Source organism: Accipiter gentilis, chromosome 34, assembly GCF_929443795.1.
Source record: "Accipiter gentilis chromosome 34, bAccGen1.1, whole genome shotgun sequence".
Taxonomy (NCBI): domain Eukaryota; kingdom Metazoa; phylum Chordata; class Aves; order Accipitriformes; family Accipitridae; genus Astur; species Astur gentilis.
The window spans coordinates 2,517,859-2,541,734 of record NC_064913.1 but is presented as its reverse complement, the minus strand read 5'-3'; the positions used below and the strand labels follow the sequence as shown (position 1 = coordinate 2,541,734).

Genomic DNA, 23,876 nt, shown 5'->3' with positions numbered 1-23,876 from the left:
GTTAACTTGTCTCTTGGCAGCTTTGCGGACGTGTGAGACCACGTCCAAGCCTCGGTCTGTCGCTGCTTTTCCTCCACGCAAAAAGCCTGTTAGTTACCTGGTCATATTAAAAAAAAAAAAAAAAAAAAAAAAAAAAGTGAATTGGTCTGTATGACTCGTTCCTCAAGGATTAATTGCAGCTGGTATTCCTCTTCCTGCTGCCAGACACAAAAGAGGAGATAACCCCAGCACAATCCCACTCAAAACGCTTTTCAGTATTAAAAGTCTGGTTAACTTGTCTCTTGGCAGCTTTGCGGACGTGTGAGACCACGTCCAAGCCTCGGTCTGTCGCTGCTTTTCCTCCACGCAAAAAGCCTGTTAGTTACCTGGTCATATAAAAAAAAAAAAAAAAGTGAATTGGTCTGTATGACTCGTTCCTCAAGGATTAATTGCAGCTGGTATTCCTCTTCCTGCTGCCAGACATAAATCTCTTGGGATACGTGCAAAGCTGTCTGTTCTAGACTCAAACTGGCCAAGGACAGGTATCTATCCCAATGGAGACAGCAAAAAAAGAACATGACTAAAACTCTGCCAACTTCTACATAACTCTCTGGTTTTAAGCATGTCAGTACCTTTTAAGGATTTTTCTTGAGTTCTTTGGGCTTTTTGCTTTGTTTTCTTCAGAGTTAGATATGTTTTCCCCCTCCTTACCTTGTTCTGAAAGCTAGAGTACTAAATGAATTTTAGCATCTTCAGTTTTCCTCATAGTTACGTAGAAAAGTATCTTAAGTTTTGGCTAGGGCTAATAACCCAACTGAAACAACATTAACTATTTTTATCTTAGAGCATAAATTCACATTTGCTGCTACTGTGGTGTGAGTGGGGGGGGGGGGGGTGTGGTGATTTTAAAGTGCCTCAGACAATTAAGCAAGTTACTGCCTTTGGAAGATCGAATGCTTATAGAATAACTTACTAGAGACAATTTGTAAGTTTGCTTTAAGGGGCTTTTGACTATTGCTAAGCTATGATTTATAATGTGTAAACGTAGGGGCACCTGAATAGGAAGAGCCCAGGACTAGTTTAGCTTCCAGCAGCGCGGTGCCCTCGCCTCTCGTGCCGACAGCAGTCTGTAAGGTCCCACTGTGAATAAGGGAAGGAAAAAAGAAGTGCCTTATTTAAGTATTTTCATAAACACATAGGCTTTGTAAATCGCCTCATCTCTTGAGCGTGCTTGAGTCCCAAACGCCATTTGACACGTCAGACAGCTCAGAGCGAAGCAGTGACAGTGCTTTAATTCAGATTGAGACCTTCTGCCTACAGCTGAGCTATTAATGATGTAGGAATAATAAAGCAGAAACTGTTCCCTGGTTTCTCCAGGACCAGTAGTTCAGGCACCAACCACAGTACCTAGTTTGAGGCTTCACTTCAGTCAAACCGGTCACTTAAGCCTCTGAGCAGATAAGAATTTGAGGAAGGTAGGAAAACAGAAACTCTTCACAAAACCCAGCTCGTCGGGTGCTCCCAACTGAACACTAACAGATGTATTGTTGCGAGTTATGTACTGGGATTTTACCAAGACCAGTTTATATAATGACTGGAAATGCTAGTACTAGGCACATATGGCTGGAAGGTCGGCTCTTTAACACTTGGCTGTTTAATGCCACCTACTTGGATCCGGCTTCAAAATTTTGTTTCAGCACAAAGCATCATTACGTCAAGAATACGAGGCACATGCATATTTTAATTGCAATCACTTGTATCAGTTGCATGATGTTTTAGTTATAATATTGCTAGCAATTAATTCTCTAACTGCATAGATTTTACCTACTGTCACGTCAGAACTGGTGCACTCAAGCATTTCCACAAGCATGAGAGGAACGCCTTCTTCCTATTTGAAATGAATATACAAATAACAAAAGTTTCTACATAACACTGCATCCTGTTAGTATGGAGACGTGAAGCGTGACAGACTGCCAAGCAGCCATTCTGGTTAGGAAAGCTGCAAAGCTGTTGGCCAGGGATATAAAAAGCTTCCCAAGAACTGAGTTTTCAGACATCTAAGTTATCTAACCAACATAGCCCAAGGACCACTTAATGTTGTTTCTTAAGAGATTCTGAAAACCAAACATCTGACATTTCTAGGGGTTTGTTCATTTGTTGGCTAGTAACATCATTATTTAAATTATGTCTTAAAACAGTGACTGGGGAGGGAGAAGCGAGGAAATACTGAATTTTGATAAATCACTACCCTATTTTATAGTCTCCAGAAGAAAGCAAAAAGGCCATCTGTGCAGGACTTCAACCTTATATTTTCTTATTACTTTCTTTCTGAACTTATCAGTACTATGCTAACAAAGTCCATTCGGATTTTGTGAAATCTTAGTCATTTAATAACCGAGAAGGGAGCACATTCAAATTGCTGGCATGTGATTCACTAGTCAGTAGTTAATAGCAGCAGTACTTCTAAGTCTACCTACATGAGAAAGATGTGACAGAACACTAGTAGAAATGAAACACAAGCTTGGAGAAAAATGTACAGACTCCAGCTCATCATGTTCTAGGTTTGGGTTTTTTTTTACTACTGAGTAATGATGAGCGGAATATACAAGGGAGGATAGGGGTGGAAATAGAGGTACCTGAAGCAATGATTTAAAGAAAAGCAAAAAAAGGTTTTACTAATGAAGTACAATACAGCGACACTAACACTGGGAAATAGTGAAGTAACCCACAGACGATTTTCAATGTAAAATCAATAGTTTATTGCCATGCTACAATTTTTTTTTTTCCAAATGAAGTTGGCACTGTTAAAGGGGGAAAATGTTGTCATAATACATAATACATTTTTAAAAAAATGCACATTTGGTAAGCTTTCTCTATAATGACAGCTTTAAACAAGTGAAATTAATTTTTTTTTAAAAGAGATTAATGTGGAATGGCATAAAAATACACTCTGCATAGTATAATATCACTTTTTTCATAAAAGAAATACGGAATGCTTGTAAAAACAAATTCATTGAACAGGGCAAATTAATTGAAATTTTATAAACAATTTGGCAATGGTACTCCCACTGTTTAGACTTTTTATATAAAAGAAATAAAAATCTAGAAAGCTACCTTTATACAAAGTTGCTATATTTATGCCTTTAAGTAGGAAAAAACATTTTTATAATGCAAATTAGGACATACAATAATCTTACAGTATCATACAATGTAATGACAAGAAAGGAACATACAACATAAGATTTTGGCCTTTGTAGAAATGTCTATTTCTGCATTTAATAAATGCATTTGTGGCACACTGGTGACTATTGTATTCTTACTACTACTAGTCAGCTTTCATGCTAGTGCAGTATTCAGCTGTACTGTAATGGCAGGTCTGCAGTTGAGTTAAAACACAGACTGTTTTTCAGGAGACGAAAGGCGATGCTGCAATGAAGCAAGATGTGAAAAAGGCAACGTGCCTGCTGGTTGAGACGTCTGTATTGTGGGAAACCATACAACACTCTTTCCTTTCATACCAGAGCATTTCTTATACATTCAGTTATTAAGTACCAAAGTCTTACAAGTGAGAACATCTGTGTTCGAGATTTGGCAAAATTTCAGGGAAAATACAAAGTTAGTACCAAATATATAATATATTATATATAAAATGTTGGTGTATGATATACACACATATTCTAATGCAAAAAAACTGCATTAATATGGAGTTAAATTTGCTGACATCCATTCCTAAATAACATAACCGTTAAAAAACAGGTGTAATCCTGATCTTTCACACACTTTAGAATCACTTCCTCTTTCATACATAATAGTTAAAGCAATATATATGCAAGTATGACTAAGAAATCAAAATTCACATAATAATCTCAACTCTGACCACAACAAATAGGATTTTTTTTCAGTACATGTCATTAAATATATTTATATTTTTACAGTATTTTTAGACCATTCCTGAAGAACTTGACCAACCAGGTCCTCAGGTGTAACAGAGCTGTTACATCAGCAGAACTTGATCTTGTAGGAGCACATCCAGGGGCCCTTGAAGTCAACACGAATCATTTGTTTGGCTTCAAAGGACACTGCATGAGGCCCGCACAAGCTCCGGAAGGATCACCCTGCTAACAAGGAAGATTCCCTGATGACATCAAAGCTCCTACCTCGAACTTCCTTTCCTACTGCCAAGGGGAAGGACTGGAGCAGAGGACACACAGGCTCTCTGGGTTGTTGGCAGGCGGCATTGGGAATGACCGTGTAGAGCACAGCCCCAGCACCAGGGAGTGGCAAGGTGAGCTTCATGGCACCTTTTGTACTAAGGCTTCTTGTGGAAAGCAGAGGAGCTGCTCCTCCATGCTCATCGCTTGGCAATTCAGTCACCACGGGTCTCAGACGTGAGCTGTGGCTGGGACCCCAAGGCATTAAGTACTTTGCAGACACAGAGGAAGACGGTCCCTGTTCTGAAGGGCTCGAGCCTATTTCTTAATTGTTATTTTTTACATAATCTCCTTTGTATATACACATATTTGCTACATAAAATAGAATTACACCAAAGTAATGGATATAGCAGAAAACGTTGTCACAATATATGTATATTACCACACTAAATAATTACTAAACTGCAAGAAAAGTTCAAAATGCCCTTTGTAATATATAAAAATATAGAAATGTCCAACACTTGTTTCATCAGCTTTAAAGGTAACTTTATCTCTCGTATTCTATTTCTATCTGTACACCCACATATTTCCAAACAAAATACTGCGTTAATCTGGAGTAAACACCATGTTAGGATAATATCCTCATAAGACGTCTAACAAACTTAGTCACATACCTTACAGCACAGTACCACAAGGAATAATGTACAACACACGGTCAGAGTTACAGCTGCTAAATTGGGGGTTTTTTTTCTTTTTTCTTATTCACTTATCTTGTCCAAAAGAGGAAGTAATTCCTAAAGATTGCAAAAGAACCTTAACTCGTGGCTTCCTGTCTTTTTCATATATGCTCTGTAAGAAGGACATCAGCAACCTTGACTCCATTTTAACGCAGTTTTTTGTGGTGGAATTTCTTCTGGATTTTTTTTTTTTTTGGAGTGTATATGAATTTAAAATAAAGATATCATAAATGAACTTATGTTTATATTAAGTAAATACTGTCAAATATAAATGCCTGAATTGCTACCTCAAGGAGAAGATGGGAAAGGTCTTATCATTAAATTCCAAAAAAACCTAATTCTATCTATCAAACTCAAGGACCAAACTTCTTTAGGGGAAATAAGAGAATTTCAGATTTAAGTCTACTTTTAGTTCCTACTAAATCAGCTTCATCTTATTTGCAGCCATTAAATAAATTAGTACAGTGCAGAAATGGAATTTCACCATTGAACCCACCTTACACAAAGAGAATACTGCTTAGAAATAGAGGTCCAAATCAGATACATCATTATATGCTCAAAGTAGTAACTGACACTAATCAGAACTTGCATTTTACTTCACCGACAGTGAATAAAGACAATCTGCTCTCTCCTGACTCTGTCTCATTGAGAAGTGGTTAAATATAAAACAAAAACAAGGACAGCTAGATTTTGAGCCAATACACTCTTGTTATAAAAACCTGCGAAATCAACTGCTGGTCTGTCACCTGCAAAAAAGCAGCCCTGTTTTGACACTGGTTTGGGCTTTATACAGCTTACACCTTTCTGTGGTCCTTTTTACACCCAAGCACCTAGTCAGAGGTGTAAAGGCACACACAGATATCCGAACATCTGGAGATGGGGGGGCGGAATTAAGCAGTTTATGATACAAAATGTTTATTTGAACACTTAAGATTTCTATAAGAGTTCTGTAGACTTTAATAGGAGCCAGAATAGTGCTTCTATGCACACCATTACATTCAACCCCTGTCATATGCAAAACATACTTACCAGGGGAAATAAAAAATGTTCTAATGAGAGTTAAGGTTTTCAGAATGGTCTTTTTAATATTGTTTTATGGAGTCACCAAGAAACACCACAAAATTAAGAAAATTGGTCCTCCTCTTGACATCAATCTGAGAAAAAAAAATATTCCTGATATCACCAATGGATTAAATTCTCACTAAATGTACTTCTAGGACAATCTTTATTATGTACTTTTGGTCACTGTTTCATCTTTTTTATCAACTCAGTTTCCTTGTTTAAAAGATACACTAATGTTTGTTTTTCCCAAACCATTGCATTAAAGGAATACCTACAGTTAAAGGCTCTCCCATGTCAAATGTGCTTGAAGGGTAGCAGCCAACTGCATGCTATGGACGAAAAGCAGAACTAATGGAGATGCTGCCGTTTTTGCAGGACCTAGTTTATGTAAACTTTACATGTCTCAGTTACTAAAGAAAATGGTTATGTATTTGTAGTTTCTCAGTCTATAAACCTGTGGGCACAAAATAAATACAACCTAAATACTGTGGAGGGATTTCAGCTGAAAACTGAATCCTAGATTACAGACACTAAACCTAACATCACAGCCTTTAAAAGAGACTGAATTGAAAAAATATTTACCAAGTCTCAAAGGGTAAAGTGCATTGCTACTACACCTACTTCAAGGGGCAGAAAATAAGGAATGCTGAAGATGAGTAGCACAGGTAACAGGGACTACCTGGTATGTTTGCAGCGTACACAAAACAAGAAAGCATTATCCCACCTGTAAAATCTAAGAGGGTAAAAAGTAGTCCTGGAAAATGATGTCAGACTTAATATAATTAAGGCTACAGAAAGTTGAAATTTCAGTATGTTCTCAATTCTGGGGACCAGAGCTAAGAAAACACCCACTGTGGAGTACTGTGAAACTTGCAACAACATAAAAAAAAATTACTCAGACCATCCCTTGTATCTGAGACTATTATTCACGATAAACACGTAGAACAGTGCACCAGAACTAAGGAGGGATATGGTTGGTTGCTGTAATTTCAGCAGGTCACTTAGGATCTACCTGAAGCCTCTGTTTCCCTATTTGTCAATTAAGAATATTACTTCCCTGCCTCACAGGTGTGTTTTAAGGGTCCAGTTAATTAGTATTTCTGAAACACCCCTACTATACAGATGAGGACCAAATATTTCTAGGCAGCTAGCTAGATCAAACACGTTTGCCTCAAAACACATGCTTAAGCATTAGTTCAGCTCACAAATTTAAGTAAGCTATAAGCTAAGAACAAGAATCATACCAGAATCACGAACCCAGTAAGTATTTTGCAATACCTGGCAATTTCTCTTCAGTGCAGACCAAGACCGGCCCACAGCGTAAGGTGAGGCAATGGCAAAGGTGTGAAGGAGCACGAACACTGCAGACCTGTAAAATGTCTAGCTCTAGGTAGTCATTCGCTTCTTGAGTACCAAGGTCTCCCCACAAGTCAACTGGTCTATCACAAGAGTATGCATAGGTTGACTGTGAAATCATTAATGAGGGGTTTTTTAATCTCATTTAAATTCCTCATAATGGTCTCAATGACTCCCATCTTTTACTTCTGCAAATGATGTTCTTTGTGCATCTAGTATTTTAGTACCATGCAGTCTGTAAAGAATAATGAAAGTCAGAGTGAAAAGGTTGCCTGATATCCCCTAATGGTGTGGCAAGATGCATGTATTTCAGGTGCTACCACTGCTGCCACTACTAAACTGAGAGAAGACCAAAGAAAAAGTTAACAAAGGAACAGGAACACACTCCAATTTAAGAGACTGAAAATATTTGTAGTTTGTTTTTTATAAAACTTCAATTCAAATATTGCATGAAGACCCTTAATTCTTTTTCAGATCTCCAAATGGCTTTTCTTGCATGTTTTTCCTCACTCACAGTTCAAGGGTTATTTTGCATCACACCAGTTCACACAAGTGTCAGTTCCTTTGCAATCACAGGCTCAAAAATAATCTCTTCTGCTGCTAGTACCAAGGTGCACCTGCAATACTCCCAGAATTCTAAAATTATTCAGAGTATTAAAAAAAAAAAACAACAACAAAAAACCAAACCCAAAACTTCTGCTAAGGGTGCATCTAGCATATTCAACAAACAACATTCTACCTGGATGTACCTGTAACACTGAGCAGCCATCATTACAACCAAGTTCACCAACTGCAAAAGGAAAAGAAGTATGCTTGTAGATAATGCTACCTTCAGATAATTTACTATGAATCTTTCTAAATTGTATGATCCACTATGGATGCACACTGCTAGAATGTACAGTTTTCTAGAAAGAACTATCAAGTCCAGTACCCTGCCTCCCGTGTAACCTGTGTCTGACGCTTTAGAGGAAGACAATAACTGCATAATAAACCCTTCAGTTGTGCAATAATGCACGCTGCTGGAGAGCTGGGATATTTCTGTCAGGCATAAAAAAGTAGAACACTGGACAAAGACAACCATTTGACCTTCAAGAGTCTTTCTTTGTCAAATGCAGAGAGTAAGACAAACACATAAATGACCCTGAACAATAATTAAAGCTATGTACAAAATTTTGACTTTTAAAACAAGACATTACGGAACAGGTAAAAAAGAAACACACAAATACAAAGAAAGGAAGGCACACCGAACTAAGAAATGACAAGAGAGCCTTAATTCATACAGCCAACCTGTGAATTCCTTTACAAACAAACAAAAAAAAACCAAAAAACCAACACACTAATGAGATTAAAATTCTGTCAGATTTCACAGGGAACTTGATACGCCACTCAGAATTCTCTTCTAGCAGAAGGAGCTTAAGGCTAGGTTTAGATGTGTTCATAGCTCTGATCAATGAACTTTGATGTGACCTCTCAAATATCACACAAGTTAAGAAAAAACTATTGGGAATTAGAGGCCTTCTTGCCCATGTGGTCTTAAAAAAAAAAAAAAAAAAACGAAAACACAAAACAACAGACAAAAAAGGTGTGGTGTTTATATCCCTTGAGATGAACCAATATATCTCGTGTATATCAAACTGAGTGAATTAATGCATTACATACATTTCATTCCAGAGGACCCACTTCAATGAGGAATGAACGTAAGATGGGTATCTTGAAAGATTAGGTTTACCTGCTAATAATGCACATATCAAGAGGCTTTAAAAAGTGTTATAAATGCCATTAACAAGTATAGGCACCAGACCAGAATATTTATAAATTCAAAACTGGCACGTCACTTAGACTCTACTCAATTTAAAGAGGCACTGTGAAAGGTGGTGATGCTGCTATGCAGTAATTACTACTACTGTAGAATGAAAGAGTGTTACCTAAATGAATACTTGCTCTACATTAATTCCCTTTAGTTAGACAAGTACATGAAGTATGCAGAAAAAGTTCTATTAGTCTATAAAAGGCGTTAGTGTTAAGAAATGCAAAGTATTTGCATCTTCAATTTTATAAACTTCACAAAAGGTGCAAATGATTTAATGCTTCCCAGGCTCACATAGGCAGGTCAGTACTGTTATGTCTAGTTTTCCTAGAAGTACCATCATCTCGGGGCAGTGCTTTTTGCAAGCTTGACATAGCAGCAGTTCTTTCAATGTCTATCACAGCATACAGCTCTGTGCGCCTGGTTGGAGTTTGCGGAAGTGGAGTGGTGGGGGTTTTTGGAGTCTGAGGGTTGTCGGAGTCACTACCACCTTCCAAGTCAACCTGTATATAGTTGAGCTGCCTGTGTTCTAAACTTGGACGCCTAATGTCAAAGTTAAAGACTGTTGGGGTACAGTCCCGACGTCGTGTAAATTCTACTTTATGAGCACTTGCTGGTACTGTTACATTCTCTGTATTGACATAATTATGCATTGGATCTAGGTTATTGTGGTAGCCATTCAGAGATGGGGTCTTTGGTCCTAAACTGTCATCTTCATCTCTACTCAGCTTGCGGGCTTCCCAAACAGGAGGCAAGGATGGCAAGTTCTCATAGTTCAACAGCGCAGTTCTCCTCTGAGCAGAGTTGTTAATGTTCTGGGTGTCTGAGGTACTGGTTGATGTCAAACGACCTCTCCTGACCCCTGAGGCACTAGGGATTGATAACCTATTTATATTTTCATACACCAATTTATTACCAGATGGTGTTTCTCTACGTTCATCACTGTCGTACCCAGTGTCCCATTCAGTGTTGTTTGTGCTGCTGCCACTAACTTGGTCTCTCCCAAGTTGCTCCAGTTTCTCTCTTTCCATTAACTGCCTTTGAACAGGTGTTGGTCCTAAAACAAACTTGACTCCTTCAGGCTCCAGGAGAACCTGAGCATCTCTGTCATCAGTACACATCTGATCTTCTTTCACTTTAGTTGTTTCAGTGTTTGAAAGCTTTGATTCCAGTGGCGCATGCACACTTGATCGATTTTTTCTTTCCTCTTGTACCCCAGTAGTGTTGACATAAGTATGCACCTAAAAGAGGAAGAAAAAAACCAGGAAATTCAAATGCTATTTGTGCTTTTCCCCCTCCCCCCAACTTTCTTTCCTTCTTAGCTCCCCACTTTTCAAATCAAAATACCTGAAAACCAAATCTCTTGAAAGCAGCTGTTTAAGAGCGAAGATCATCTCTCTCACATTTTGCTGAACTGTGCTCAGTTTTGGGGTTTTTCCCTGAAATTTTGTTGTTGGTTTTGTTAATGTTACTCTAACAAAAGAACAGAATTTACATCCTACATTAATAATTATTTTGATTTGATGTTTATCTCAGTAGTGCTCTAGTTACAGCTTTTCAGGTTCTATTCCAGCTCTGCTGTGGTCAGGGCAACCTTGGGCTGCTCCAACTTAGCTCATTAGTTCACTTAGACAAATCTGTGAAGCAGAGCTCTCCTTTGCTGTCCCTTAACACGACAGTGACCAACAGTTCAATAGTGGCTTTGGCTAAATTTATCTTTGTAATTTCCACACTGCAAAGGAAACTTACTGTCCATTTAAAAAAAAAAAAAAAAAAAAAAAAGACCTAAAAAACCCCAGGATCTCGCCTTGTGTACTACTCAAGCAATGAGAAGAGAGGTTGGCTCTCTGCTGGAACAGTCCATTCTTTCATCAAGAGCCAACGGCCTCCTAATACCAGAAAATGAAGTAGGAAAATACACAATTCCATATGAACTGTGGCACTCAGAACTGAAAAGGAGCAGGAGTTGGCACCAGATACCACTAAGAAAGGCAGAAATACACCACTAGGTTATCCCTCCAAGTTCCCACAGTGGATCAACACAAGACTGCATGGGAAAGACTGGAATAATGGATTCCTTCTCTAAATGTTAATTCTGTGTCTGGATATCCAAACAGCACAAGTAGTATTTTACAGCAGCAGCCATCTACCCTTCCCAACTTCTCTGTCAAGCTCTACAAGCTGAAGTGTTATTTACAGCTCACTTGACTCCTACACTGATCCTTTAAACTCATTTACTGTTCAATAACTCCAACAATAACACTTGGACTCTTCCAGGGGGGCTCCAAACAAATCCTTTCCCACAAGCCGGTTCACTGCACTTTGCTCTGGTTACCTTCTCTGGTTTCTAACACTGTTTCTTGTCACACACAAGAATCTTCGTAAACCACATTGCATTTTATTAAACTTGACTAACATTTTCATCAGCAACCTGAACAGTGAGATAGAACACACCCTCTGAAAGTCTTCAATCTATCCCAGATTAGTAGGGTTTCCACAGAGAGGGATCTCAGCAGTCCGGAGAACTGACCTCATAGAAACCCCAGGAAGTTCAGTGACAGCAAATGCAAAGTCCAGTGCCTGATATGGAACAACACCTACAGTACAGGCACCAACTGACTTAAAAACAGCCTTGCAAAAAAATCACCAGGGGTCCAGGTGGATGGCAAGCTGAATGTGAGTCAGCAGTGTGCCGTTGCAGCAATGAAAACCAAATGCCCATTGGTTTGTGTTAGCAAAAGCACAGCCAGTAGGTTAAGGAAAGTGATTAATACCATCAATTCGGTACTTGTGAGACTGAATCTGGGCTCCCCTGTACAAGACAGACATCACCATACTGGAGCAAGTCCAGTGGAGGGCCATGATTAGAGAGTCTGGAGCATGTAACATGCAGGGAGAAGCTGGGAGAGCCATCCTTGTTCAGTCTTAAGACAAGGCCAGGAAACCACCTAACAGCTGTTTTCAACTACCTCGCAGATAAAGAAAAGACAGAGCCAGACTCTTTTTGGAGACATTTAGTAAAAGGCTAAGGGGCAATGGACAATAGCTGTAACAGAAAAAAGAATCTGATTACTTATTAGGGAGAAATGCTTTCACAATAAAGGTGGTGAAGCACTGGAACACATGGCACAGAGACACTGTGGAATCCCCTTGTTTGGGGTTATTCAAAGCATGACAGGACAAGGCTCTGTGCAGCCGCCTCTAACTTTAAAATTTGACCTAGGGGACTCTAGAGGTCCCTTCTAGTCTGAATTATTCCATGATTTCTATTTGCCAAATAGAAGACTTACATGTAAAGAAGCATTTTGAACAGGATCTCTCATTATAGAGTACAACTTACGTATTTAAAAATAATTACTGAAATTTTTGAAATGTGTATATGCAAATACATACTTTCTATATCTCTATTTGTATATAAATATGAAGAACAACTTGAAATAGTTACTTTTTCTCAGCAAGCTATCCTACAAAGTATCATTTTAAAGAGGCAAAGCAAATACTCTTCTGATGTAGTTAACATACAGTAGAAATACATTACAGCTGATACTGAAAAACACAAATGAAAGCCTACAGAACAAGCATTAAAAAAATCTGAATTGATGTAGAACCTAAGTTATAGGAGAGGAAAAAAAATACCCACTTGCTCCTCTGCTACAAGTAAAGGATGTGTTGATTCTTCACCGACAGAGGGAAGGCGTGCGCTTCCGACAGAAGGATGTCTGCTGGAAGGATGTGATGAAGCATCTCCAAAAGATGGATATCTGGGATAGCCGTTAGGTAAACTTTGTGCATTGAACCCAGGAGCTGATTCAATTAGAAAACAAGCAAAACCATATTAAAATGGAACATTTTACTGTATATGAGTAAGATGCTTTATATCTTTGTTTTTAATTTTCAAAAGATAAATTTAAATATGTAAAACAATATTAAATATTCACAAGATTCAATTTTGCTGGGGGGAAGGAAAGGGAAAGCAAATTGCAGAGTATAGCATCCCAGTATTTACTGGGAAACATGTCTGAAGCAACCACTGAAATCTAGAGGTATTACACACTGCAGTCCTCACAGTAAACTCCCTATCCAACTTCTCTTTCTGCCATTAAGAACATGCCGCCCTACCAAACAGGGACTTATTCACCTAAGCTTCCCTTTCTCCAAAATCATCAATAACCTGGAATTCCTAGTTGCAAATACCAAGCCATCTGCCTGAGATTACCTAAAATTCTCTGGTATTTTTAGAAGGACTTCACCTTACCCATCCATCTACTCAACAGCAAAAGAAAGAATTCAAACCCACTGTAGATGGGATATTACCATTACTTTTTTCCCTAATAAAGAGGTTGGAACATTGCTCAACATTAACATTTCTCAGAAATGCTACAAGTAAAATATGGTGATTTACTACAAAGCAATTCAAGAGGTGTTTTCCTAAGTGTTCATAAGTTCTGAAACTGTTTTATAAACTTCATTTTTCATGAATGTAAGATGGGGGATAAAATGAAAGTGGAATGTATGGTTCTTTTTAAACTTATCTAGAGAATCCTGTTTTCTACAAGGAAAGTGAGTGGATCTTAATTACATGGTATATATTCAGCTTGGACAATTTTCAGAATTCAGTAATTTCAGAATTCAGTATTACAATCTTAAAACTTCAGTGAAGCAGTGTTCCTATGCAACAACTAAGTTCCCAAAACTTATGTCTTACAGCTGAAGAACTTGACTATGGCAGTTTTGCTCCCAAGACTTAGGATGCTCGGAAGACAATCCTCAGCAAGTACCTCAAGAGAATGCATTACTGATAATCAGCCTCTTAGCTTTAAATTAGTTTTCCTTTTAATTAAAGTTTTAATGCAAATTAAATGCTATTTTCAGCTAAGTACCACATTACATTCAGGTATGTCATCTGACAGTATAACCATACTTACTGGTAGGTGTTCGAGGGGTTCTTGGAGCTTCCAACTCAGTTTGATGATTATTCCTTTCTACTACTGGTTCTTCTACCACATTTATGCTATTATTCTGCATTATCTCTTGCAACATATTAAATAGCTCTTCTGCACGGGCACATTTAAAGGCAAAGATTCCTATAAATACAAAAAAAAAAAAAATCAAAATCCTTTAACGTAAGAAACGTGCCTTACAATGTACATAACTTTCAAAAAATAGAACTGGAATCGATGTAATGAATACCTGTTAAAGAAGCAAAAATGTTAAGAAATTTTTATTGTGCCAAAACACACAAAATTACTGAGAACCTTCAAAGTGTTTATCTAATAGAAGAATAAGATTCCCATGCACCAAAAGTTAACTTAGAACAGAAAAACGATTCAGTTAAGAGCAAAACTAAGTTTTGAGTGCTAAATAAGGGGTAAAAGACCCCAAAACAAACCACAAAACAGGGCAAGATTTTTTTTCTTTTTTAAGCTGATAAAAAGGATACCTGTTAAACAAACAAATAAATAAATCACTAAATGAAACTACTGTGGTGCTACTAGGTCATATTTTTTTAAACCAGATTTCTATTAAATTACCATAAAAATAAGATACCTGCAGAACAGGAAAGAAGGATTTAAACACTAGGTAAAAGTTTAGTTTCTTTAAGAAGATTAAAATGAAAATCTAGTAAGACAAACTGTGTGAAACGGACAGTAACAAACCAATTGCTTTAGGCTAAAGGATAGACACAGAACACAAAGTTAGCAGCAATACCATGAATTTTGCGTGTGTATTGTGCCACTTTGCCTTTAAACAGCAGGGAGCGCCCCAACTTACCCTCACCAGCAAAGTCGCAGCTTTGGATTATTCTTCCATTGAAAGCATGAAGTTAAAGTTGACATGCTTGTTAAACGTGGGTGCAGGTGCTCATTTTTTTAAAGTGAGTATTACAATCTTAAAACAATCTTTACTAAAAACTACCTGCCTATATAGCTAGTTCTGTAAGTGCAATTATGTTATATGCTGGCAATTACTATAATCATATGTTTATTTAAGGACGCAGAACTGTGACAGATCAGAACTACCAGAAATGCTCTGCATGGCAGAACTTCACAAAAACCCAGCTGGGAATATAGTAAATGGGCTAAGAGGAATGACGCTCAACAATTAATATTCAGCTGGTGCACTGAATAAGCTTCATGCTTGCAACACAGCAGCTTTAGAGCTGCTTCTACTACATTTCCTCAGCCCATGATCCATCTGAAGTACAATAGTCCATGTTTAATTTTTCGTGTATTTCTGACACTGGATTGACACTGGATACTTAAATCTTAATGGACAAAAAAATAAAATAAAATAAAAAGATCTAGGTTCACAAGCTTTAAAAATTTCCCAGTACATTTCTGAGAAATTCAACTGCCTTTGCCTCTTTGCTTAAAAAAAGTGCTTCCAAATTGCTGATTCCTTAAAAGATGAGGTGAACTAAATTGGCACTGAAACTACAAGCAAAAACAACTTGATGAAACCTTGATTTTTATTAAATACATTCACATTAAATACAGTGTGATCTGTCACTGACACAATATGGTGACATACCAGCTCCTTCAAGTTTTCTATTGTGAAGTATCTATTAGCTTTGCTCTCAAAATGTATCTTCAGGGTTTTTAATACCTAGCACAAACTCAATGTTTCACCACCATTGCATTCTGCCAAATTATCAGTAGATATAATTTGAGATTAAATAGAAAACACAAACAAGAATATTGACTAATGTAATCAGTAAAAGTTGCTGGGCAGTATTCAGGGTATTCTCAAATGAGACACTTCTCGGTCATCTCACCAAATGAAGATGAAGTTTTGCAACTGTGCCCACAAAACCCAGCATAGGTCTCAGGAACAATGCTCCATTGCAAAATGGCAGCAGAGAGAACATATTCTGCCAGATTTCTTTTTTCTCAATATTTGCAGTATTTTACTATTACGTAAGGAAGGCAAGAAACAAAAGAGGGAGGAAAGGGTTGCTGCTCACACAGCCTACTTAATCTTCTCTAAAAACAAAAAAAATTAGGAATGAAGCAGAGAAGTCAATTAGACTCGGTGGAAAATTTTGCAGACTTGCTAATAGGCCGTGGAAAAGAACCTTCAAAATAGTATTTTCAATCTATTTTACATGTTTAGAAGAAGCAGTAAATCAAACCTGCAAAATTATTAAAGTTATTTTCTTCAAAACAAAGTTTATTACTTTCTTCTTAGAAGTCTGAAAATTTAGTTTAGTATGGAATATACCGTAACATTTGAAAATATCTCTATTTCTCATTAGGAGATGAGCTGAGAATGACTTCTAAACTTTTATCCAAAAAAAAAAAAAAAAAAAAAACCAAAAAAAACAAACAACCAAAACTGTTTGCCCTTACCTCTGCTTGGACAATGAAGATTGACTAGCTTTGTTTATGATCAAGTTCTTTCATATTCCTGATTTTTTACAGTGAAATTTTTAAAAAAAATATCAAAAAGCAAAAAACAAAAATTGCAATTGCTAAAATTCATTATTGATAAAAGCATTATCAAATGCTAAAAATCTATAAGAAAAATAAAAATGCAACTCAATTTCACAACATATAAATACGTAAGAATTCCACCTACACACAGCTACATCACAGTAGAAAGATGCAAAATGAGGCTGAGACCTCAACCAAAACAGCTATTCCCTCAGGGACTGCTCCAGGTGAAGAGAGAAAAGCCTAAGTCTTCTCACTGGGAGCCAACTTTGACCAAGGTAGGCATGATCTGGGAACTGGAAAGGTAACCATCTTTTTCCAATTAAAGCCACACAGAAAATAACTGTGCATAGCTGGAGTTTACCCGCTTCATACAAAAATGTGTCAAAATTTGAGAATGATGTCACTGACATAAATTGAAGTATTATTTGTTTTAGGAAGAGGATGAAACACAAGTGTGTTACTGAAGACAATAATAGGGTAGGAATATCCAGTTCATACCAGTGCTCTAGTCTTTTAAAAATCTAAAAATAAAGAATTCTTTGAATTCTGAGGAGATTCCCCCACAGTTCCAGGTTTCACTATCCCTCCCTGAAAGTCAAGTCACCCTCTGAGGTAGGAGAATCTCCTTGTCAAAAACCACCTCCTAAGTTGACCAGAAGTATCCACACATACAAGCATGAAGTGTTCCAGACCTACAATGCCAAAAACCATGTAAAACTCAAATCCTCATTTTACCATAAGACCATTCTTCACAAGGTAACTTACTTTTTTTCCAGAAACCACATTCACATATAAAACTATAGCCTCTATAACCCTTGCAAAAGGACAAGCAAATATACTTTTTTTTTAAACAAAATTATCTTCTAACATGAAATATATTTCAAAAAAGCTTTATATACAAACAAAATTCCACATACCTTGTCCAGTTTGACACCTTCGGCCACTTTCAAAGGAGAAAAGATTTGAGTCATAGCCATAGCGACGGAGACAGAGGTAGTGCCATTTTACAGAGTCCCTTTTACGGGTGTACAAAATTAGTTCTGTATCTGTAAGTTCCATTATGCCAGAACCCAGTTCATTTCCATCATCATCCACATTAATAACCTATAAAAAGTAAGTTAAATAGCATTAAGTACTTTTTTTGAGGACCAATAGCACTACTAATAATGTTTCACTGATGTGCTTCATCTGCTCTGTCATGAGTTACGATCCTTAAGTTCAAAAGAAAACAACCTCACCAAACTAGTTCCTTTGCTCCCCCAACCCAGGATTAAAATAATACATATTTAAAAGCAATATGAATAAGACTGCATAACATTATTGTAAAATCTGAGGAGAAATTTAAAATAGAAGAGATTCATACATTTAATTATTTATTTTTTTTTAAACTAGCTTTATGTACATATTCTGTATTTCCACACACAGATAAGGCATACCTCAGCTAATGGAATCTTTCAGAGCCCTGTTTCTAAAAAAAAAAAAATTAAAAAAAAATAAAAAAAATATTTGCTTTGTCATGTAACTCCACTTACAGTTGGGAAAAGGAATGAAAAAGGATAAGGGGCTCCAAGATAAAGCTTCCTTCACATACCTGTATAGCCTTGCACTGTGCTGAACCACCAGACTGTTTTAGGGGTTTTTTTCTGCCTTTTTGAAGTTAACAAATAATTCAGATACCCTACGGTCTTGCGTGAAAACACGTGTATAAAGCTTAAACTCTTTTCTTTCTGCTTTTAAACCAGTTGGAGGTCACCTGCATCCTTTATGGAATTCAGACAATGTGTATTTTCCTCTGCATGTATTTTACCTCACAATACTACTTTTAGTGGGGTTCTTTCTTACTCAATAAAAAAGCTACCAAAAAATCTTCCCTATGGTATCAATTAATGTCATCCCTTAAAGAGAAATTTTCAACTTGAAACCTAGTCAGTTGAAAAGAATTAGGAATAGTTTCATCTGCCACTAAGGCTTATGCCAACTTTCTTCATTTTGCAAATTACAGTCTTTCATCTTCTCCCCCCTGCTGCTAAATCAGCGACCCACACAAACAATAGAGAAATTCTACAATGAGAAAAATAGGAACTAGTGACACAAAGTGATGTCAAATGCATAAAAAGCAAGAAAACAGAAAAATATTTTATCCTTCAGCTTTTTGTACTGATAATATTAAACATTTCCAGAAATTCCCATGGCTTTAAAGCTCATTTCAGTGTTGCCTTAAGGCAACGCATGAATAATTTTTCACTATGGAAGCATTACATTCCTTTGCCAACTCACAGAGACAGTTTGGAGCACAGAAGCAAATCTAACTTGTGTGACTATGCAAAGGTATGTTTACTTAAAGTCACTGACTTCAGCAGGTTCATGTTAGGCATGCTAAGCGAATGAACAAGTGTTCACAAGCTTATAAATTCCAGGGATATAAGGGACAGAAGCACTTCTATAAATAAAATTTCTTCAAGTAAAGGACAAAAGTTCTCAAAAGCCTATAATCAGTAGTGACCTTCAAGTAAAATTTTCCATTGCTGACCCTGCATCCAGGTTCATAATCACACTTCTCCAATAGCTCTTCCCTTATGCTTCTGACTCCCCTCCTAACTTCCAGAACCTCCCGGAGGCAACACCACTTACTTGGACCCTACCAACTGAAATGGAGATGGACCAAAAGCACAGGGCTGCTTCTGTTTCCTAAAGATCAAAGCTGTCATAGAAAAGCTTACCTGGTCTAAAGAATTCCTGTCACCGCTGGTAAGAGACGATTACTCAAAGGGGCAAGAGAAACCTGTAGCCACAGACACCTACAATTCTCCAATGTTTTAACTGTTCAGTAATTCTCACTCTATTTTCATTTAAATTTTTTTCCAATCACAGACCTACTGTGCAAGAAAGCAACAAAATAATTCATAGCATACCACTTCAGTTGCTTACCTTAAACTTGTTTCGATGGTTATCTGGGACAGTTTCTTTATCTGGACAGCTACAACAGCTACCCATGACTTCTTTAGAAGACCATGTGATCTCTAAAGGGGGAAAAAGAAAATTAAAAGGAAGAACACCACAAAGTGATCATTTAGTTGAAGTAAAAATAGAGTATCATCAATAAAACTCAACGCAAACTGCTCTCGGAAATTACAACTCATGATGAATTCTGCAGTCATAAGTAATAAAAACATCAACATAAATATTACAAATTTTTTAAAATAGTTAAGTTAGATTTGGCATTATGGAGTGGTAACACCGAGCCGTTAAAGTCCTACCAATAATTCAGCTGGAGGTTACTACCAAACAGACCCATCTGATTTGTCACCTCAATTCCCATGGCAGCAGCTTGGGGGAAAACAAAGCCCAACAACTTACTGGGTGCGATTCTCATCTCCTAAACCAGGGCCTTTACACGAGGAAACGCCCTGGATTCCAGCTCCGTCTATAAGGAGCATTCCCCGGCGTCGACTGCTGGGCGCAGCCCTAGTGACACCCACGCAAGCCCCCATGCAAGGGAGGGTGGAGGTCTTCCAGGGCTGCAGGCAGCCCTGCAGTGAGGCTCTGTGCTTCCACTTTTAAATACTTCCCATGTAGCAACGTACATAAAACTATGTAATCAAAGTCAAGGGAAGGAAGAAACCCCACATTCAACACAAATATTTTAAAACTTGGGGGTTTTATTTCTGTTAAGTTCTGTTTGGATTAACTTGTGTTACACAGTCTGCTTCATTTGCTATAAAACAGTAAAATATTCAACTAACACAGAACAGCATGGCTAAATTAAAGAAACCAAAAATAAATATTTGATATTTTTTATATTTTCATTTAAGGATTTTTGTAGGTATGGCAAAACTTTCATAAAACAGTAGGATAAAACGTTCATAGAACCAAGTCTCAAAACTTGCTTCTCCTCCCTTACCACCTTGCAGAGTGTGGTATGTCTTGTATTTCTTAAATACAAGAAAGTCAGACAAGAAAACTTAATCCATTTACATCATCTTTATATTGGATAAGAACTAATATTTCCACTACAAAATGAAAAGTGGGGCAAAATCCTGGAAGAGAGCTAGTAAGTCAACAAGAGATACGACACTAGGAACCAAGAAGAAGGAAGACAGAACTGGTTGATAACTTTTCCTGACTAAAGGGGAAAAAAATCTGATGTCACCTTAAGAAAACCCAAATTTGCTTTCCAGACAGGCATTTGTATTAGCATGCAGCAGTAGTACCCAAGTAGCACTGTAGTCTGCTGAGAAATAAGGTGCAAGGAATACAGCGAAGAGCAGCTAACTCTTCCCCTCTTTTTGACCAGAAAAGCCACTCAAAAGAGATGCTGCTACCCTAGAGACTGTATAAATCTACATAAATGTGCCACCAAACCCCTGCAGAGGTGAAATGGAGAACCTAGCAGAAAGGGTAACAACATGACTTGGATTAATCCAGTAAGAAAGAGGCAGAGCACCAGACACAGTCAAAATTATGGATTCTCTAATATCATTTCTGGCCATAACATGAAAACATGCATTAATTTGACAGAACTTTTTTCCCAACTCAACATGAAACCAGAGGGTTGGTTGCTTCTACTGTCGCAGAGAGAAGCTATGCTACACACAACTAGTTTTTTGCATAGTGAAGTCCTGAATTTTATTAATCAGTCCAACCACTCTCTCAATTACAGACTACTTTTAATAGTCTTCACACATATATCCCATTGTTATTTTAACTATTCCATTTTTTTGCTTATGAATTCTGCCTGTTTTGTTTAGAAAGGGAGATACAGGTGATAACACCCATTACTAATTTCCTACCCTGGCACCCCACAATGCCTCACTGCAGTAACGTTCAGATGTTGGTCTTGTTAGCATACTGATGCTACCCTACTTATTCTGAGAATAAAAGGAGCAACAGGTGACAATAGCTAAAAAGAGCAACAAGTGACAATAGCTGCAATGCAGATTAACAATGACTATATAAATTTTCAGCAACGGTTTTCAAGCTCTGGTCCACACGGCAGTCAGTTGCAGAGTCTTATAGCAGCCTTCAGGCACAGATGCTTGCTCTTTATTAATAAAGCCCAGTATTTGACCTCCCCAAACGTTTTGACTAAGCGGAAACAGAACTAGATAGCAGCATGCTGTTACAGTATCATGACTTTCTTTGCATTCAGTATTGAATAATTGATCAAATCTGTTGGAGGCAGGTGCCTGCAAACTTAAAAAACAATTTTAAAAAATCCTTAACTGCAAAGTAGTTTGGAAAACTAGAGTTGCAAGTAGCAAGCTGTAGTATATGAAGCTGCATGAAGTATAGCCACTGTATCTCAAGAATGACAAAGAAATGGTATGTAATGAATAATCATACAAGTTTGTTATTTTGTCTCCAATATATTCTAATATTAATACTTCAGAAAACCAAGAACCGCAATGCTGCTTCAAAGGAGAGGTGTGAACCAAGGCTACGAGGAAGAAATGAAACAGCTAGGGAACTGGCAGAATTAAAAATCACTCACCTAGATTTGGCCATTAATATTCCCAGCCTCTGCTGCAGCATCAGGGCTTCTGTCATACTCAAAGTATCATGCTGTCTTGTCACAGAACTAATCATTTGACCTAGAACTAGAAGAGTACATAAAAATGTAATTTTTCTTGTTTTTAAGATGCCAGTTAGTAAACTAAGAAAAATACATACTTTTTTAATTATTATTTTGGCAGTATTACATCAAGTGAGATCTTCATGGCTAGGGGGCATCTTAAGCGGAGTTTTAGACAAGAGACTGATCGCTTAGAGCTTCCCCAGCATTTCCTTGCTTAGTTGGGTCTTGGAAGAAAATAACCTGGTGTCCCTTTGTGCAGCGTAGCCTGTCACACTGGGGACTCCACTCATTCTCCACTCACTCCCTACCCAATTTAGTGTGTGGAAACAACAGATGTGCAGCTCCCATTATCCTTGGCACATACCGAACGAAACCACAGCAAACAGAAGAACACGTACCACTTACTCTGCTTAACTCCCTCTTGCTTATGCTACTGCACATATACAAATGCTGACCTGTATGGCTAACATCACCCTTTCTCTGCTTTCTTCACGATTCTTGCTCTGTGACATTAACCATATATTGCTTCCTTTCAACCCCTGCCCCCAACCACTCTCATACTAGCTCTCCACTCACATTTAACATCAAAAACTCAAATGCTGCTTCCATCAGGCTAACAATTGGCAGCCTCTATTTTCTGTTTGTAAAATTGTCAAATGTGCACTTGATGTTTCCTTTGACGCTGCTTCTTGAACTCGAGAGAAGGGCTAAATTCTCAGGAAACTACTTTATTATTAGCCTTTCTTATCAGACTTTCAGGATGTCTGTGCAAACTTGTTTAAGACCATTGCAGCTCTGCTTATCAATACTGCCACAATTCTTTGTATCATATGCTGTCCTCTGCCTTGCATCTGGATTACAAGCATTTTCGGAACCCAAAGCACTGCTTTTTTGCGTAGCATCAAGTGTGATACAGTCCCAAACTTATCCCAGATTCTAGGAATCATGGTAACAGTTGCGGAACACTCTTACTGTGGAGGGATTGTGCAAGAGAAAAGCAGAAATTCAATACTGTTAAATGCAAAATAACACACCTAGCAAAGGAGCTCTGTTAGGAAAGATCAGTCATGTAGTTGCGCAGCTCAATGAAAAAGCTAGCTCAATAGCTATCATAAAGCAAATGACACAGAATTGTTCGGAAAGAACGAAAAGAGCCAAAACAAAACTACAGTTCTCTCTAATGAATCCACAGTGCACCCACAGATGTAGTAATGTATGCAATCGTGTCTCCCCCTGTCAAAAAAGACAGAGTAAAACCAGAAGTATGCTACTTGGACTGCTCAGCCTGGAAAAAAGGACCACACAGGACAGAAAAGGTGAGTACAGCATTATAGGTAACACGGAGAAGATAAATAAAGCACAACTATTTTCCAAATGGAAGCATTAGGGAGCCGCAGTTGACATTATTAAGCAAAACAACTACACAAAAGTACTTTTTGCACATGGTATGTAGTTAAACTTTGTGATTCACAACGTCTTGTGGGAATGAGTTCCAAAAATTTAAGGATTCAGAAAGTAACTGGACAAATGCAAGCTCCATGAAGAGCTTTTAAACTCAAGGATGTCACATCTGGCTCAAAAAGTCTCTAAGCTGCAAATATTTAGAAGGGTCTTAGGGAATGATCATAAAATGATCCTTCTTACTATTCCCTTCCCTATATATTTACTATTGGCTGTCAGAATTTACTATTTACTGTCAGAAACAGGATACTGAACGAACCAATACTTCAAGTCTGACCCAGTAAAGCCATTCTAGTTAACATAAAAGGCTGA

At 37.6% G+C, this 23,876-nt stretch overlaps 1 protein-coding gene across 6 annotated transcripts in view; it reads right to left on the bottom strand.

Annotated features, from left to right (window-relative positions):
* Positions 1 to 2,714: 2,714 nt before the first annotated feature.
* The window catches only part of FRS2 (fibroblast growth factor receptor substrate 2), a 59,192-nt gene continuing 38,030 nt past the window's right edge, over positions 2,715 to 23,876 (bottom strand). For 4 of the 6 annotated variants that reach the window (XM_049792055.1, XM_049792054.1, XM_049792059.1 and 1 more), the window contains 6 exons: positions 22,020 to 22,125; positions 19,457 to 19,548; positions 17,446 to 17,632; positions 14,018 to 14,176; positions 12,733 to 12,896; positions 2,715 to 10,333 (listed from right to left, as the gene is read on the bottom strand). In XM_049792055.1, the coding sequence (XP_049648012.1) occupies positions 9,383 to 10,333; positions 12,733 to 12,896; positions 14,018 to 14,176; positions 17,446 to 17,632; positions 19,457 to 19,522 (1,527 nt within the window). In that variant the 5' untranslated portion in view covers positions 19,523 to 19,548; positions 22,020 to 22,125 and the 3' untranslated portion in view covers positions 2,715 to 9,382. Of the gene's footprint in view, positions 10,334 to 12,732; positions 12,897 to 14,017; positions 14,177 to 17,445; positions 17,633 to 19,456; positions 19,549 to 22,019; positions 22,126 to 22,198; positions 23,740 to 23,876 lie in introns of those variants that run through there. The other 2 variants (XM_049792053.1, XM_049792056.1) reach the window with 2 other exon arrangements.